The sequence below is a fragment of the Talpa occidentalis genome, unplaced genomic scaffold (genome assembly GCF_014898055.3).
Source record: "Talpa occidentalis isolate TD23 unplaced genomic scaffold, MPIMG_talOcc4v2.1 talOcc4.9, whole genome shotgun sequence".
NCBI classification, from domain to species: Eukaryota; Metazoa; Chordata; class Mammalia; order Eulipotyphla; family Talpidae; genus Talpa; species Talpa occidentalis.
In genome coordinates this window covers 31973191-31989042 of record NW_023605305.1, presented here as the reverse complement: position 1 = coordinate 31989042, position 15852 = coordinate 31973191, and the positions used below count along the sequence as shown (strand labels likewise).

Below are 15852 nucleotides of genomic sequence, written 5' to 3'. Positions count from 1 at the left end.
GTGTTCACATCTACCTTTCAGTGCTGGGCTACCTACCTTTTTTTGGACTTTCACATCTCTCAGCTTTTCAAGACTTGACCTTCCTCTCACAACCCTTCTAAGACTGCTCTTGATGGGCAGATTTCCTTTGTTTCTTTTTAAACATTCAGGAAGGAGAGCTGAGTGGAGGGAATGCCAAATTTCTTTCTTTTTACCATCTAAATCAAGAAAAACTCTATCTAACTTCATCCCTCCCACTTCTTTAAGAATAAGGATTCAAGTACTCTCGCAATAAACATTTTGTTGTAGAATATGTACCTATTGAGGGGCCTCCCTGGTGGTGCAAAGGATGAAGACGCACCTATGAAGCTATCCGCAGCCTCTGCAACACAAGTTCAATCCCCCGGCCAGGCAGGGAGCAACCCACATGGTGCAGTAGACCTCTCCTGCCTTGCCCGCTGCTCCCCTCAGCAGTGTACTTCGGTCAATCTGCCTGTTCTGATCCCCACTCTGTCTCTGGTGAATCCTCTCACCCCCCCACGCCTCCGACCTGTACCCCAGCTCTTGTATGCATAAATAAATCTTATTTAAAAAAAAAAGAATATGTACCTATTGAAGGAAAACTTAAATCATTTTTTCAATAATTACTTTAAACCAATTCCCATATTTAATATTGTCTGTTTTTCAGTATTGATTCCTTCAAAATGACTCACAATATAGGAAAAGTGGGACTAGGAATACACATAGTTTTTTTTTAACACATTCAACTGCACTTGCTTCAAAATAAATATACTAGGGCCTCCCTGGTGGCGCAAGGGGTTAAGCACTGCACTATGAAGCAAACCGCAGCCCCTGCAGCACGAGTTCGATCCCCGGCTGGCCAGGGAGCAACCCACAGGGCAAAGCAGACCTCTCCTGTCTCGCCCCCTGCTCCCCTCAGCAGTGTTTCAGTCAGTCCGCCTGTTCTGTTCCCCACTCTGTCTCTGGTGAATCCTCTCACCCCACCGTGTCTCTGGCCTGTACCCCAGCTCTTGTATGCATAAATAAATAAATCTTTAAAAAAATATATACTAATTCATTTAAAATAAATCCCATTCAATCAATAATTGCATGCCTCGTATGTGCCAGGCAATGCTCTAGGTATTTGGAAAAAACCAATTTAAAAAAAAAAATCCCTTCCTCAGGGGACTAACCACCTAGTGAGAGAAGACAGTAATAAACAAATATATTAAGTAAAGATAGTATGTTAGGAAGTGATAAATGCTATGGGGGGGAAGAGGAACAAAACAGGGTAAGGGAGAAAGCCTGGATGATAGAACAGGTTATAACATTAAACAGGATGATCAGAGAGGGTTTAAAAATACTGTCATTTGAGTAAAGGCTTGAAGGTGGTGAGAGTCAGTCATGCTGATACCAGAAGGAATAGCACTTCAGGCAGTAACAAGTGGTGCAAAGGTAGGGAGTACCCTAGGAACAAGGAGGCCAGAGAGGCTAAAGGGAAGCCAGTAGTGGGGAACTGCAGTAGGAGAGGAGTCAAGAGAAGGATGTATAGGGGTAGAAGGTAAAGGTTATGTAGGATTTATGGACTCTGGAAGGGATTTTGCTTTTAATTGTAACGAAACAGAGATACACAGAAGGTGGAGGAATGTTTTACCAGAATCACTTTGGCTGCTGGGTTAAGAAATGGCTACAGTTAGGGTAAGGGTGAGACCAGTCAGGAGGCTACTAAAGAAAGCCAAGGAAAAAAATCTCTATTTCTTATAAACTCTGGCCATAATGATGTAGTGTTACTTTAGCAAAACAATCAGCCAGCCAATCAAATCTGCCAGATACGAATAGGAAATAACTGGAACTTAATAAAACTGACACAAATAACATCTTTCAGAAAATGTTCATGAAATCCTTCATGAAACCAAAAAAATTCTGGTTGTGACCTAGCCCTCCTGGAAAAGGTAAACACAATTCCCACAAATTGTAAAGAAATTATCCTCAATACTGTATTATAAAGATAGCAGAAAAAGTGCAGTAAGTCAAAGATATTCAACTGTCTGGAAAGAGGCTCTAGAATGAGGGAGGAGGTTTTAAAATAAAAATTCTTATCTCCAAAAATATTTGCTAACGAAACTGAAATAAGCACATTATTGTCTAGCATTTACGATGGAAACAAGAGTGAAATATAAACAATTTACTTGCTTTCAAAGATTCAGAAGGATATACAGACTCAGCTTAGATTTTTAAGACTTGTCCTTGTGATAATTCTTTCAAACAAATGGGTACGTAAACATACAAAACACACAATGAACTCAAATTCATTAATTCATTCAATATATAAGCACCAAAACTGCACTAAGATTTCCCTGTTCTCAAGGGTTTACAGTTTTCTCTTATTCCACTGTTACTGAGTGTCTACAATGAATCTACTATGAGCCAAATTCAAGGGATACAACCACAAACAGGAGACATGGTCTCCCTACCTTCACACTGTTTACAATGGCATGGGAGGGTAATGTTTCAAGTATGAGACATCCATCCAACTAAGCAAGTGTCACCTGTGTAGCCTATAGAGGTGTAAGAGGCTCTGGGGGGACACAAGCAATAGAGTATAGATTCAGGTAGAAGGGAGGGGAAAGTAGAGTCTTCAGACAGGAGGAGAGCTGAGTCCTCAAAGAGGATCAGATGTTCACCTGGCTGACCTTGGGGGAAGGGCTCCAAGCAGAGGGAGCAACAGGAGCAAAGGCAGAGGTGTGAGTAGCCTGGTGTATTTGGCAGGCCTGGAATATAGAAGCTGAGCAATTAATCATGGAAGTTTCCATATACCACAATTAATATTGGAGTTTATTGGTATATATGAAAGCACCTGAAGGGTTTTATTCAGAAAACCAGCATATGTGATCAGGTTTTTCTGGTGTGATGAGACACTGGTTTACACAGGAATGAGAAAATGATTAACACTAGATAATGATGTCACCACATGAAACAACAAAGGGGACTACCCAGTTAGAAAACTAAACCTCCTTCGGGAAAAAATTAAGCCACTTAACTATCCAAGACCTTCTGGGGAAAAAAGTTTTTAATCAGCATCGTGTAAAATTGAAAAAGTAGAGGAAAGGTGTTTTTTAAAAAATACGAGTATAACATCTACATGTCTATTTAGTGTTTTCTCAAGGGTCTTAGCTATTAACTGTGTAAACACATCTGGGGCTATTAATTGCTATACAAAAATCAATGAAACTATTTAGCAGAAAGTCTGATAAAAAGGAAGAATCACAAGTAACGACGGTATTTTTCAAGTCTGGTGTAAAGGTTTCCAAAGTTCAAGATAATCAAGTTTTATTAAGTCAGCGCGTTTAAAAGGTGTGTCATAGGGGCGGAGCAAGAGGAGGAGAGATTAATACATGTACATATATATATAAACAACTCGATGTCACGGGACCAAAATCCCACTTCAACATCTTCTCCCAAGTAGAAGAAATAATCACTACCAGATCCAATTAACAGACGGGGTGGGGAAGATGAAGGAAAGAGGAGAGGCGAGGATACTAACCCAAGAAAATATAAACGAGGTGGGGGGGGGCACCTATCCAGACCCACAATCCAGTTGGCTGTGCGATGAGGAAATCATCCCCAAATCCCAAAGCTCGCACTCCACGCTTCGGCCTTAATGGGAGGAAAAATGTCACTCCCAAACTCTACAAGCGAACCCGCTGATCAGGGGGATCTGATCCCACACTCGGATCCCAGAACTCAAGGACAGAGAGTACCATCCCCGCTCAGTGCTTGAGGGGGGGGGGAGAGATCACCCCGACCCTGACAGTCTGGAGCAATCACCCTCAGATGCAGCCCTAAGGGGGCCAGTGACCCCGGGGTCAGGCCTTGACAAAGCCAGGGGCCCCGACGGCCCCGAAGCCCCCCACCCGCCATCTCTCCCGGGGCAGCCTCTACACCTCGTCCCCCCCCCCCCCCAACACACACCCTTCCCTACCTGATATGGCGGCGGCGGCTCCTGATCCGGCTCCGTCCCTTCGCCAAAGCTGGCCCGATCGGACTGAGACTCGTGAAGCAGGGAGATGTCATCCGAAGTGGGGGATTTGAGGCAATTCCCCATCTTCCGAGGCTGGGGTGTGTGATCTGGGGGAGGGAGAAAGCAGTGGCGGGGTAGTTCGCACGCTCCGCGATCGGCGAGGTGGGGTCCGGCGCAGGCCGGGGCTCAGGCGGCGGCGGCTCCCCCGCCCCCCGGCGCCGCCGAGGAGCCTCTCATGCCAGCCCCCGGGGGTGGGGGCTCAAGGCTGGGCCGCGGGCTCCGCCGGGGTCGCGGCGGTTGCCTCCTGCCGGGCGGCGGTGGGGGGGGGGGCGGGGAGACGAAGCACTTCCCCACCCCGCCCCCCCGCGGGGCGGCGGCGGCCACGGAGCTGCTGGGCCTAATCCAGGTCAGGAGGGGGGGGCGCGGCCGTCGCGGCTGCCTCTGCTACTGCCTCAGCTGCTGCTGCCCCCGCCGACGCCCGAGCCGCGGCCGCGGGCCTCATCCTACTCCGCCTCAGAGCGGCGGCGGCGGCCAGAACGAGGCCAGCTGCGGGCCTGCGTCACGCCGCCGTGCGTGCTCTGGTCCCGCCCCCGGCGCCGGGAGGTGTGGGCGGCCCCGGCTGCGCGCCTGCTCCTCCGGCCGCAGCTGCTCTGGGGCTGAGTCAGTTTCTGAGGCGCTGACGGTTGGCGGGGCGAGGGGCTCGGAAACCTCTGGTCTCCCCCACAGCCACTTCGCCCTCCCAGCTGGGCTCAGCTCCTACCTGGGCACGACTCTGACTGTCGTCTCGCCACCTCCTGCCAAGTGAGCTATTTATAAACATGTATCTGATTGTATTACTCCCAGGGTAAATGTTAAATGACTCTCCCTCTGTCCCTTCAGAACAAAGTCTAAGCTCATGCATGAACCTGCCCTACCTCTCCAATGCCTTCCTTAGCCTCCTCCAGTGCAACCTTGGAGATTATTCTTCCAGTTGTTTGTCTCAGATGGTTCTATTTCTTTCCATTCCCGCCACCATAGTCCGAGCCACTGCCATGTCTTTCCCCCCAGATTATTGCAATACTCTTAGCTATTCTCCCTGTCTTCACCATGGCCCACATCCAAATTCTCTGCAGAGTTGGGTTTTGTTTTTAAAATATAAATCTGATCTTGGCAGTCCCCGTTTATAACCTTCAATGACTTTCCAATACTGTCGTGACCATTATGACTATTAATTCTTAAATGGTTTACAGATCTGACTCCCCAATCTCGTTAACAGCATTGCCCGTTCACATTTTCCAAGTTCTAGGCTACCAGTATTGTTTTCTGACAGAAACTTATTTCTCCCCATTCTCAACCTTCTACCTCTCATCAGGCTAACCATTTATTCCCACGTGTCCTTGCTGGACTCAACCTCATTTTCCCTGGGAAACCTCTCCTGACCCTCCAGACTAGAACAGTCACTTCCTCTGTGCCCTTAGTCCTGTGTTTGTCTCTGTCATAGTCTGATCAAGGTTAATCATCTGCTCCTCCTTTGTGCAAGTCCTGGCACATTGCCAGCTAGAGTAGGCACTCTTGATGGAATGAACAAACAACTCAAGAAGCATCCTATGCAAAGTAAAGAAACAAGTAAGATGAGAATGATCCCAATAGTCATTCGGTCAATGAAGTAGATCTCAACTCATTTCTTTTATTCACTATTTACTTATTTGTGTGTGTGTGCACCAGACCCACTAGTTACAAGGGAAACTGATTGGCCAGACCTGGTTTGTTCCAGATGGAACTCAGAGTCCATCTGGAAAGACAAGTAAACAGATGAGTCCTTCTGCCTTCCCCCACTAAATACTTTCAAAGGGCCCAGAAGTGAGAGTCAGAAAGGATTTTTGGAGAGAGAATTTTGTTAAATGGTATGGATCTGAGTACTCTAACTTTGGAGTCCCTATTTTACAAGATCACTATCTTATTTAAATGCACTTATATCCCATATTAAATATAACCTGGTTACTATATCATACCCTCTTCTCCAAGACTTATTCTTTTCCATTAGCAGCTCCCCCCTAAATAGCTATATTCCTAATACCATGTTTGTATTAGAATCTTTCACACATCCCCAATAATCATTGCATAATTCTCTTGCCTGGAAAAGTGGTATTATTAGATCCTTTGGGAGGAAAATTTCTGGCATTCATCTCTTTCCCTCTTTTACCATTTTCTTTGTCTCTTCTGAACTATTGCAACAGCTTCTTAATGAAGCCCTTGCTTCTGCATCAACAGTCCATTCTCCACATGACTGCCATAAAAAATGTGACCAGAGAGCATTTGTAGACATTAATGTGAAGTAATGTAACATCATGTTAAGGCCTTGCATCATTTGGTCCCATCCTTATCTCCCGCATGACTCCAACTCCAACCAGCCAGCCTACATTCCAGACATATCACACTGCTTGCCATGCCCTTGTTTTCACCATGCTTTTCCACCTCTGACCTTTCACCTTGCTATTTCCATCTGTTGAAATTCAGCCATCTTTTCAGACCCTTTCTACCTCTTTCTTTGAGTACCTGTCATCAGTTGGAATATATGTGACAATATAAAAAAGATGAAAAAAAGGACATCATTGTATTATATTGTGTTTATATTGTATATGGGTATTTCCATATGTTTTACTATATGTAATTTTTACTGCCATTTATTAGGCTGAGCTATATACATAAGAGCTCTGAAAGGTATATAATGATAGTCTTATTTTACAGGAATAGAAACATGGCTTTGCATCGCTATTCAGGGGTATATGAATCATATACCAGTTACTTTTATTAGGTTCTGGGAAGGGATTGCATCTTTTTTCATTCTGGTATTCATCCATTAATGTGTGGAAATAAGGGAATGGGGGTGGGGTGGAGAAAACCTATCTTGAATGCCTTTTTCATTCAAATGTACCTTTGTAAGGAAGTAGACATTGAGTGATCTTCCTAACCCAACTTTAGGGGAACCCTTGGGAAGTAGGCTATAGGCCAGAGAGTATAACCTTGTCATAAAACATAATTGAAAATAGTAACTACTGGGCCTCCCTGGTGGCACAGGGGGTTCAGATGCAACCTATGTAGCAATCTGCAGGCACTGCAGCACTAGTTCGATCCCTGGCCAGGGAGCTACCCACATGGGCAGCAGACCTCTCCTTTCTTGCCAACTGCTTCCCTCAGCAGTGTATTTCAGTAAATCTGATGCCTGTTCTGTTGCCCACTCTGTCTCTGGTGAATTCTCTCACCCCACCCCCCTCACCTCTGGCCTGTATCCCAGTTCGTGTATGTATGCATAAATAAATAAATCTTTTAAAAAAGAAAATAGTAACTACTGCGATGACAAAGACTCTTTCCATGACCTAACTAGTTAGAGGACTTAGAGGATGTCCTCAAAGATCTAACCTTGGACTCTGTTCTTGGCCTACTTAGTATTGTTTTAGCAAGAATCTGATGGAGTCTGTTTAGCCAGAATCTTCCACCTTCAGTATCTGACTACCTTGGCCCATCTTCAGCAAAAATCCTATCAAGGAGATTTAGCCAGAATATAATACCATAATAATAATAATAATGTAATACAAATGCAAATCGTATTTGTCTTTTTGTGACTAGCCTATTCCATTCACTTAGCATAATGTCTTCAAGGTTCGTCCATGTTGTAGCATATTGCAGAATTTCCTTCCTTTTTAATACTGAATTACATTCCATTATTTGTGTATACCACATTTTACTTTTGCATTCATCCGATGGGCACTTGGTTGCTTCCACGTTTTAGTATGAGTAATGCAAGTACAAGCAAGGGTGTACGCATCTCTCTTGGAGAGCCTGCTTTCAATTATTTTAATTATATGCCCAGAAGTGGAATTTCTGGATAATGTAACTTTTATTTCTAGCTTGAGAAATTTCCATACCATTTTCTCCAGGAGCTTTACTATTTTTTATTTTCACAAATAGTCCATTTGCATGTTTTTGTGTGGACATAAATTTTCAACTCGTTTGTAAACACCAAAGAACGTGCTTGCTGGATTGTTTGGTAAGAGCATGTTTAGTTTTGCAAGAAACTGATGAAGTGGCTGTGTTGTTTTGTATCTCACAGGCAATGAATAGAGTTCCTGTTTCTACATATCCTCACCAGTATTATCAGTCAGCATTCTGGGGTTTAGCCATCCTGATAGGTAGAGAGTATTATGGCATTATTGTTTAATTTCTACTTCCCTGAAATTCTCCTTTCATATGCTTATTTGCAATCTGTATATTTTCAGTGGTGAAGAGTCTGTTAAGGTCTTTGGCCCACTTGGGAGCAGGGGTTTGGGGGGCATGCCTGGATTTTGGCCCTTGTTTTAAGAGAGTTATTGTCTTCCTGTTGACTTTTAAGAGTTCTTTATATACTTTAGAAAATATTTCTTTATTTTTTGCGAATGTTTTCTCCCAGTCTCTGGCTTCTCTTTTCATGCTCTTGATAGTGTCTTTTGCATAGCAGAAGTTTTTAATTTTAATGAAGTCCATTTTATCAGTTTTTTCTTTTGTGGCATCATCTGTTTGGGAAGGTTATTATTGATTTAATTTATTTAATAAATACAGATCTATTCATATTTTCTCCTTTTTGTGTATTTGGCAGATTGTATCTTTCAATGAATTGGTTCATTCCATCTAGGTTATTAAATTTATGGTTACAGATTTGTTCATAGTAATTCTTTATTATCCTGTTAATTTCCATGAAATCTGTAGTATTATCCCTCCTCTCATTTTGCTGATGGCAATTTTTCCTTTTTTTTTTCTTATATAGCCTAGATAAAAGTTTATTGATTGCACTGATCTTTTTTCAAGAACCAGTTATTGGCTTCATTATTTTTCTCTATTGTTTTCTCTTTTCAATTTAACTGATTTCTGTTAAATCACTTCTTCTACTTACTTTGGATTTACATTTGATGCTAGAAATTTTTCTTCTAGACATTACCTATGTAGCATCCCATAAATTTGGATAAGTTCTCTTTTAATTTTTATTCAATTCAAAATACTGTTTCATTTCCCTTCAGATTTCTTCTTTGACTAATGTACTATTTATTTAGTCCCTAACTTTTTTGTTTGTTTGTTTCCAGTTATCTTCTGTTATTGATTTCTAGCTTTATTCCATTGTGGTGTGAGAGCTAGCAGTGTATGATTTCTATTCCTTTAAATTTGTTGTTTGTTAAGGTACGTTTTATGACCCAGAATGTGATATATCTTAGTGAATGTTTCATGAGAGCTTGAGAAGAACGTGTATTCTGCTGTTGCTGTATCAAATAGTCTATAGATAGCCATTAAACCCAGTTGGTTGATGGTGGCGTTGAGTTCATCCATGTCCTTAATGATTTCCTGCCTGCTTGATCTATTTCTGATAGATTGGTGCCAGTTATTAAAGCTATAATTACAAAAATGTAAAGTGATTTTGGAGAAATACAGGGTTTTTTGGTAAAAAATATTATATATAACACATTGTTAATATTATTGTTTTTAAAGGAAATATATTTTTCCTATTTCTTAGTTTGTTTTCTAATACAATACAGTCTAATAAAGAAATTTTCATTGGGCTTCTCAATAATTTTTAAGAGTATATAGGGGTACTGAAATTTAAACTTTGAGAATTGTTTTCTGAAATCTTCGTACTCAGGATGGTCCACAGATCAGCACTACCTGAATAACCTGGGAGCTTGCTAAAAATACAAAATCTCAGATCCCACCAGAGACTGAGTAAATGAGGGTGTGTATTTTACCATAACGCTCAGGTGATTTCTACACACATTAAAATTTGAGAAACACTGGTTTGGGTGGCTAGAAAATCTTGACCCTTGAGTTTTGTAAACTGGGAACAGCAGTGAAGACCAAGGACTCAGGCAGGACTTTAGATGAAGGTATAGTAGGGAGAAATGTCTTAACATACTAAGAATCTGCAAATGGAATATATTTAGATTGTTGGTAACTTTCCCCTCAATTTTATTATTGTAGTAAAATACATATAATCAAAATGTACCATTTTTAAAAGTGTATAGTTTAGTGGTTTTAAATACATTAACATTGCTGTGTAGCCATCACCACCATCCATCCCTGTAACTCTTTTCATCATGTAAAGTGAAGTTCTACACCTATTAAATAATAACTCCCCATTCACTTTTGCCCCCAGCAGCTACCATTACACTTTCTGTCTTTATGAATTTGATTCTCTAAGTACCCCATGTAAGTAAAACAAAGGACATAAGTGAAATCATATAGTATTTGTCTCTTTAGGACAAAATACATATTTCACTCAGATAATGTCTTCAAAGTTCATCTACATTTCAACTTATTGCAGAATTTCCTTCCTTTTTGAGACTGAATAATCCAGTATACCCCACTTTTCTATAGGGGAGCTGTTCCAAGTCCCCCAGTAGATACCTGAAACTGCAGGTCATATTAAACCCTATCTATACACTGTTTTTCCTATACATCCATACATACATACATGATGAGTTAGGCACAGTAAGACACTAACAATACCTAAAATAAAAGAGAATAATTATCTTAATAGTAAAACCAGTATCTTAATGCTATCATTAAAACCTGTGGCTAAAACAGATACAGCCCTCTTTGGGGACTTTCTCCTAAAGGAAATTTTCAATTAAAAAACAAAATAAGGGAAAAGTATGGAAATGTTTAAGTAACTGTATATTCAAGAGGTTTTTTTTGTAAAATGGTCACTCTGTAAGAGGAACAGCGGGGAACAACTGAAACTAGAGATATCTCCCCTTCCGGGCTCCAGCACCTTGGCCCCACAGTGCTGCTTGTGGGCAGTGCAAGGGCAGCAGATGGTGGGCATCTTACTGCCCTTCACCAGTGGCCCCACTGGAGCTCAGACTGCCAGCAGAGGCCAGTAGTGATGGAAGGTGGCAGTGGTTTCTTTACCATGCCCCGCCCCCCATCAAGGACATGCAGCCTCTGGCTCAGGGATGCAGGGAGGAGCATGCGACCCCACTGGGCCAGCTCCATCACTGTGGCTCCCTCCAGCTGCGGGCAGTAGAAAGGCCTGTGGATTTTGTTCCTGGATTGTAGACTGGATCGATCAGGTGGGAACTATGAACTGATTAGTAAATGGTTCAATCAGCATAGGATTAAAAACAGTCCAATCAGACTTGTAGATGGGAGACCCTGAAGAGGATATAAGGCAGGGCAGGAGCCAATCTGGGCTCCCAGACTTGCTGGACTAATTCACTCTGTGCTTGAGAAGGACTCTGACTCTCAGTTTCTGGCCTCAGAAGGGAGCTTCTCAAACTCTCATACTCTTTCACTGACTCTGTTCCTGACCTCCAAAGGGAAAAGAAGTAGCATCCAACAGCTGACCTTCAAAAGAAGAGGCGAAACCAAAGATCTACTCAGAGGCCCGGCCGGCCCCACCTGCCTGCAGGCTGCCTCTCACATCGTCTGAAAGGAGGACCGAGGACCCCAGGCCTGGTGTCTCATAGAGCTGTTTGTTCCTGGTGAGGGCCAACAACTCACAAAGAGCCCTAATGCTAGAGACTGGGTGACCAGCACTCTATGTTCGGGTCTCCTTAATCATCTGCCACCGCCTCCCAGTGATGCTGCCTCTGTTGCTGTCTGGTCTAGCATTTGGTGCTGTCCACCCTGACCTTCAGACTGTTGCTCTGAGTTGCTGTGGCCTCATCTCAGGAACCCATCTGTGAGCACCTCCAGCTGTGATGAGTTGGATCCTGGCCTGCTGCTTGCCGGCATGCCACACGCTCCAGGCCCTGGTTGATGGGACAGTGTCATCTTGGATGAGGGACTTTTAGTTTAAGACCTTTAGACACTGCACACTATCTGGGGTAAGATAGCTGGGTACCATGGCCCTAGAACTCCTTGTTTTCCCTGTTTGTTAAATAATCCCCACTGTCACTTCCTGGGCCTGAGTGGTCTTTCAGTTGTGTGTGAGGGTGAAGAGACCTATCCTCTGTTGGGCACTGTCCTTCTGATACTATAGCCCCGCTAGAGCCCTATTTCACAACTCTGAGCCAGTGAGTGGCCCTCATAGCTACTGATGGTAGAAGGTGAAGCTTTTCAGACCCTACCTCCTGAGCCCTGGGGGTGGAGTGGCAGGGGCTAATGGGAAATAAGGATTCAGCTGGGGCTTTGGGCAGTTAAACCAGCAGGCACATTGGCTATTAAATCGCTTGGGCTTCACAGTTAAACTGCTAGTGAGGAGGAGTGTTTGTGGAGAAGCCACCAACTTGCCACCTGGGGCTTAGGTTTGAACCTTGGTCTCTGCTCAGCAGATGTATCTGGAGTAGAATAGACAGCATCTGGCCACATGCCAGCCTATTAATTTTCTCTCTTCCCCTTCCCTACTCCCCCTTTTTCTCATCCCTATGTAAATAAATCCTGTTGTTCCTTTTCATGTGTCTGTTTTTATATCTGTCCTATGTTCTTAAGTGCCCAAGTGAGGACTCATAACCTAGGTCACCCCATCATCCTCTGGGTTGCCCTGTAACAACTCTCTGTGATAGTATCCTCTATTCCTTTGCCTTCCATTGTTTGTGTTGATGGCACAAGACATTTAATTGTATGTATTTATTTCTCTTAATTTGTTGGAATTAATTCTATGGAGTAAGGCTTTGTCATGTTAACTGCTGATCATTCAGCATCTAAGAGCCTGGCACATGATAAGAACTATGTAGGTATTTGTTAGATTTATACATAAATGAAACATAAAGGTTTCTTGTGCTATATACTATTTAGTAAAAAATAAAATAAAATGAAATACATTTTCTCATTTAAATGACCAGTGACAAATGTTGCAGAGTTTGGAATTTAGGAACTTGGAGACAATGGTCACCAAGGTAATATGGAAAAATGAAAGTGGCTTATTTGATAGCAGACAGGATTGTTGGCAATGTGTGTTTACTGTGTACGCACTAGTGCTCTCTTCCTGGTATTAGTGTTTCGAAATGGTTTGCACAGTAAATAATTAAAAAAAACTTTAAAAAGTCATTTTCCCAAAGCAGGCAAAGGTATGGATAATTATTCTTGCAAAAGTTATTCTGACAAATGATGCTCTATATTCCAGGGTAGCAGTCCTTGGATCATACAGAGAAATGAAAAGAAGGAGGAGGATTTACTTAGTGTTTGAACAGTAAGTCACAGAATATTAGAACCAACAGATGTGGGGAGAAAGGAATGAAAACTAGTTTCTCTGGTGTGTGTCCACAGTTGCTGTTCTGAATTTAACAATGGAACACCAATAATAAGGTAAGGACAGAACATACAGTTGCACGTTTTATACATCACAAAGGTGCCCATCCTAGGAAACCAGTGTCAGCTGTTTCAGTCCTCACTCTGTTCTTTAAGCCACTGAAATCTGCTGTAGAGCTGTGTTTTCTGGGAGTATGTAACTATTTCTGATTTTCACAAAGGCATCACAGAGGACAGATAGTAGGATGGGCCCCTAACTTAGCATATTGGTGTCTGATGTCCAGTAAAACGATCTTTTTGTAGCATCATATCAACCTCTACTCCAGCTAGTATTAGGGTCAGTCTCAAAGTGTAGGGCTTCAAATAACCATAAAAAAGGGCTTGATTAATATTCATTACACAGTCTGTTACCCAGACTTGCACACATGTTGAAAGACAGAAGTTTATATGCTAGATATAAATTTAGCACACTAACTGGTGTCATCTTCCTATAATCCTACTACCATGATTTAAAAAAGAAACAAGGGGAGGGCATGTTGCAAAAAGGATCATAGAATGGAAAACTTTGGAGCCAGAATGCTGTTCTTCAACAGGAAAAACATTAAGATGAAATGAAGTATCCAATCACTTTCTCCCTATGCCTCTCTGACTCCCTCAAGAAAAAAATGTAAAGATAATTTCTGACTCATTCATGGTCCTCACATCCTCTACATTAAACCTGTGAATTCTTCATTGTTTCCCAAGAATACCATTCTCTTTACCCACCTCCCCTTGGACTCATTCTATTCTCAACAAATTCTCTTCTGCTTTTAGAATTCGACTCAGGTCATGTCTCAGAAATCCTTCCAATAGTCCCTTTTCACCACTATAGATATTTCCTTCCTTTTCTGTGTTTGCCCAGCATTTGACAAACCTCTCTATTAACATTTAACATTACCTGTGAACATATCTACTGACTTCTTTAAATTGAGAACTACCCCAGCACAGAGTTAACATCATTTTTATGCATAAAACATGGTATTAGCAGCATCTAACATGGTACTGGCAGAGAGGGGTAGTCCAGAAACATTCATTTAATTATGCATAGATGAGTGTTATATTGACACACACATGCACCTGAAAGCAAAAGATCTGGATTCAAGTTTTGACTTTATTGTTAACTTTATTTGGCAAATTAAATATGGTTATACATTTTTGGGTGCTACTCCTATGAAAAGATAGTGTCTGTGCCCTTTCCCCTTGAATCTGAGGAGACACTATCAATGCTTTAATAAAATATGGCAGAAATGACACAGTCTATTTCTAAGACTGGAACTTAAAAAACTGAAAGCTTCTACTTCCTACTTCTTAAATACTGCCTCTTGGAGCTCTTGGCTGTCATAAAAGATGTCTGATACAACTTTTGGAGAGAACTTGTTGACATACAGAGGATCAGGGCCTGGGGAGCTTAGCCTTAATGAGAATGAGAAAGGAAAGGCTTAGCAGAATCCAACTTTCCTGTTGTCCTAGTAAATGTGTCGTGTAAGTGAAGCTAATCTCAGATCTTCCAGACCAGCCTAACTGCTAGCTGTTGTCATCCACTGACCCCAGTTAACCATGTGGAGCAGAAGTCTTGAGCATTTAAGATTTACCTAATTTTTCTAATGCTATTAAGTTTTGGAAAAAAATAGTAAGCAATAACTGATAATTAGAACTGAAGGTGATGCCCAGAAATGGGGTGCTATTATAACACAAATCCTGAAACATGGATACTGGCTTTGAGACTTAGCAGAGGGTGGAGACTAGAATAACCTTCAGGAACCTGTGAATACTGAATAGGCTAGATTTTTGATGCTGCCTGGAACTACCAAAAAGCCAATAAGCAGAGACAGGAATTGAATCTATCAGTGATTTTATTTTTCAGATAGCTGGTGACCTGAGAAAATGGCAGGCATAACACCCGGAAGAAATCTTTCTGATATCTCATCTCTAGCTAGCCTTTTTATAATGAGATAGACAGAGACAGTCATAAGCAAATAGCCCATCACAGCTCATATTTCTAGTAGTCTTTATATTCAGCCCCCAGATCTTGTTATCAGCCTCCTGGTTATGTTGATTCTGCTACATCCCAGCCTACTAATCCTGGTTAATTTCTGGTGGCATCAATGTCTGGCACTCTTTCGGGCATCATCGGGGCATGAATCTCAGTTTAAAGCTAGAGTTTTCGCTTGAAGAAAACATTAGTCATATAGTGTATACATGCAGCTTATGCTATGTGTGGTGCCCATCCCTGCCTCCCTAGACCTCTTTCACTGTTGGTGAATGCTGGAAAGTCCTGGAGGAAACTGTTGATGAGGACTTGGCAGAACAGTCAAGCAATTGTTATTGGAAGCTGGAGGAAACTTTGGTAACATGGTACTTTATGGTAATATAGGAAATAAATACCGAATGGGCCAAAGGATCTGTCTGGGGAGTTTCTGAACACAAAGTGCAAAACTGACTTTTTTTTTTTTTTTTAAGCTATCTACAGTAAAATACGAGACATAAACTAAAGGGCCCATATAGTATTTCTAGTCAGCATAAGAATTTCAAAGGAACAAATGGCCTCATGGTAAAGATCAAATCCCAGTTATTGATAGTAAAATGGGATCGCAGGGTGAAAACAAGTCGAGGATGAAATG

The 15852-nt window shown here is 42.0% G+C and overlaps 2 protein-coding genes across 2 annotated transcripts in view; one reads left to right on the top strand and one right to left on the bottom strand.

Moving 5' to 3' along the window:
* The window catches only part of RNF11 (ring finger protein 11), a 23429-nt gene extending 18875 nt beyond the window's left edge, over positions 1 to 4554 (bottom strand). Inside the window, exon 1 of the mRNA XM_037500474.2 lies at positions 3962 to 4554. Coding sequence (XP_037356371.1) covers positions 3962 to 4084 — 123 coding nt within the window. The 5' untranslated portion in view covers positions 4085 to 4554. The remainder of the gene's footprint in view (positions 1 to 3961) is intronic.
* On the top strand, positions 4236 to 15852 carry LOC119236757 (uncharacterized). Its single transcript, XM_037500734.2, has 4 exons — positions 4236 to 4801; positions 13068 to 13133; positions 13211 to 13249; positions 15474 to 15852. The coding sequence occupies exons 1-4, from the start codon at positions 4236 to 4238 to the stop codon at positions 15580 to 15582; spliced, it is 780 nt and encodes a 259-aa protein (XP_037356631.1). The 3' UTR covers positions 15583 to 15852.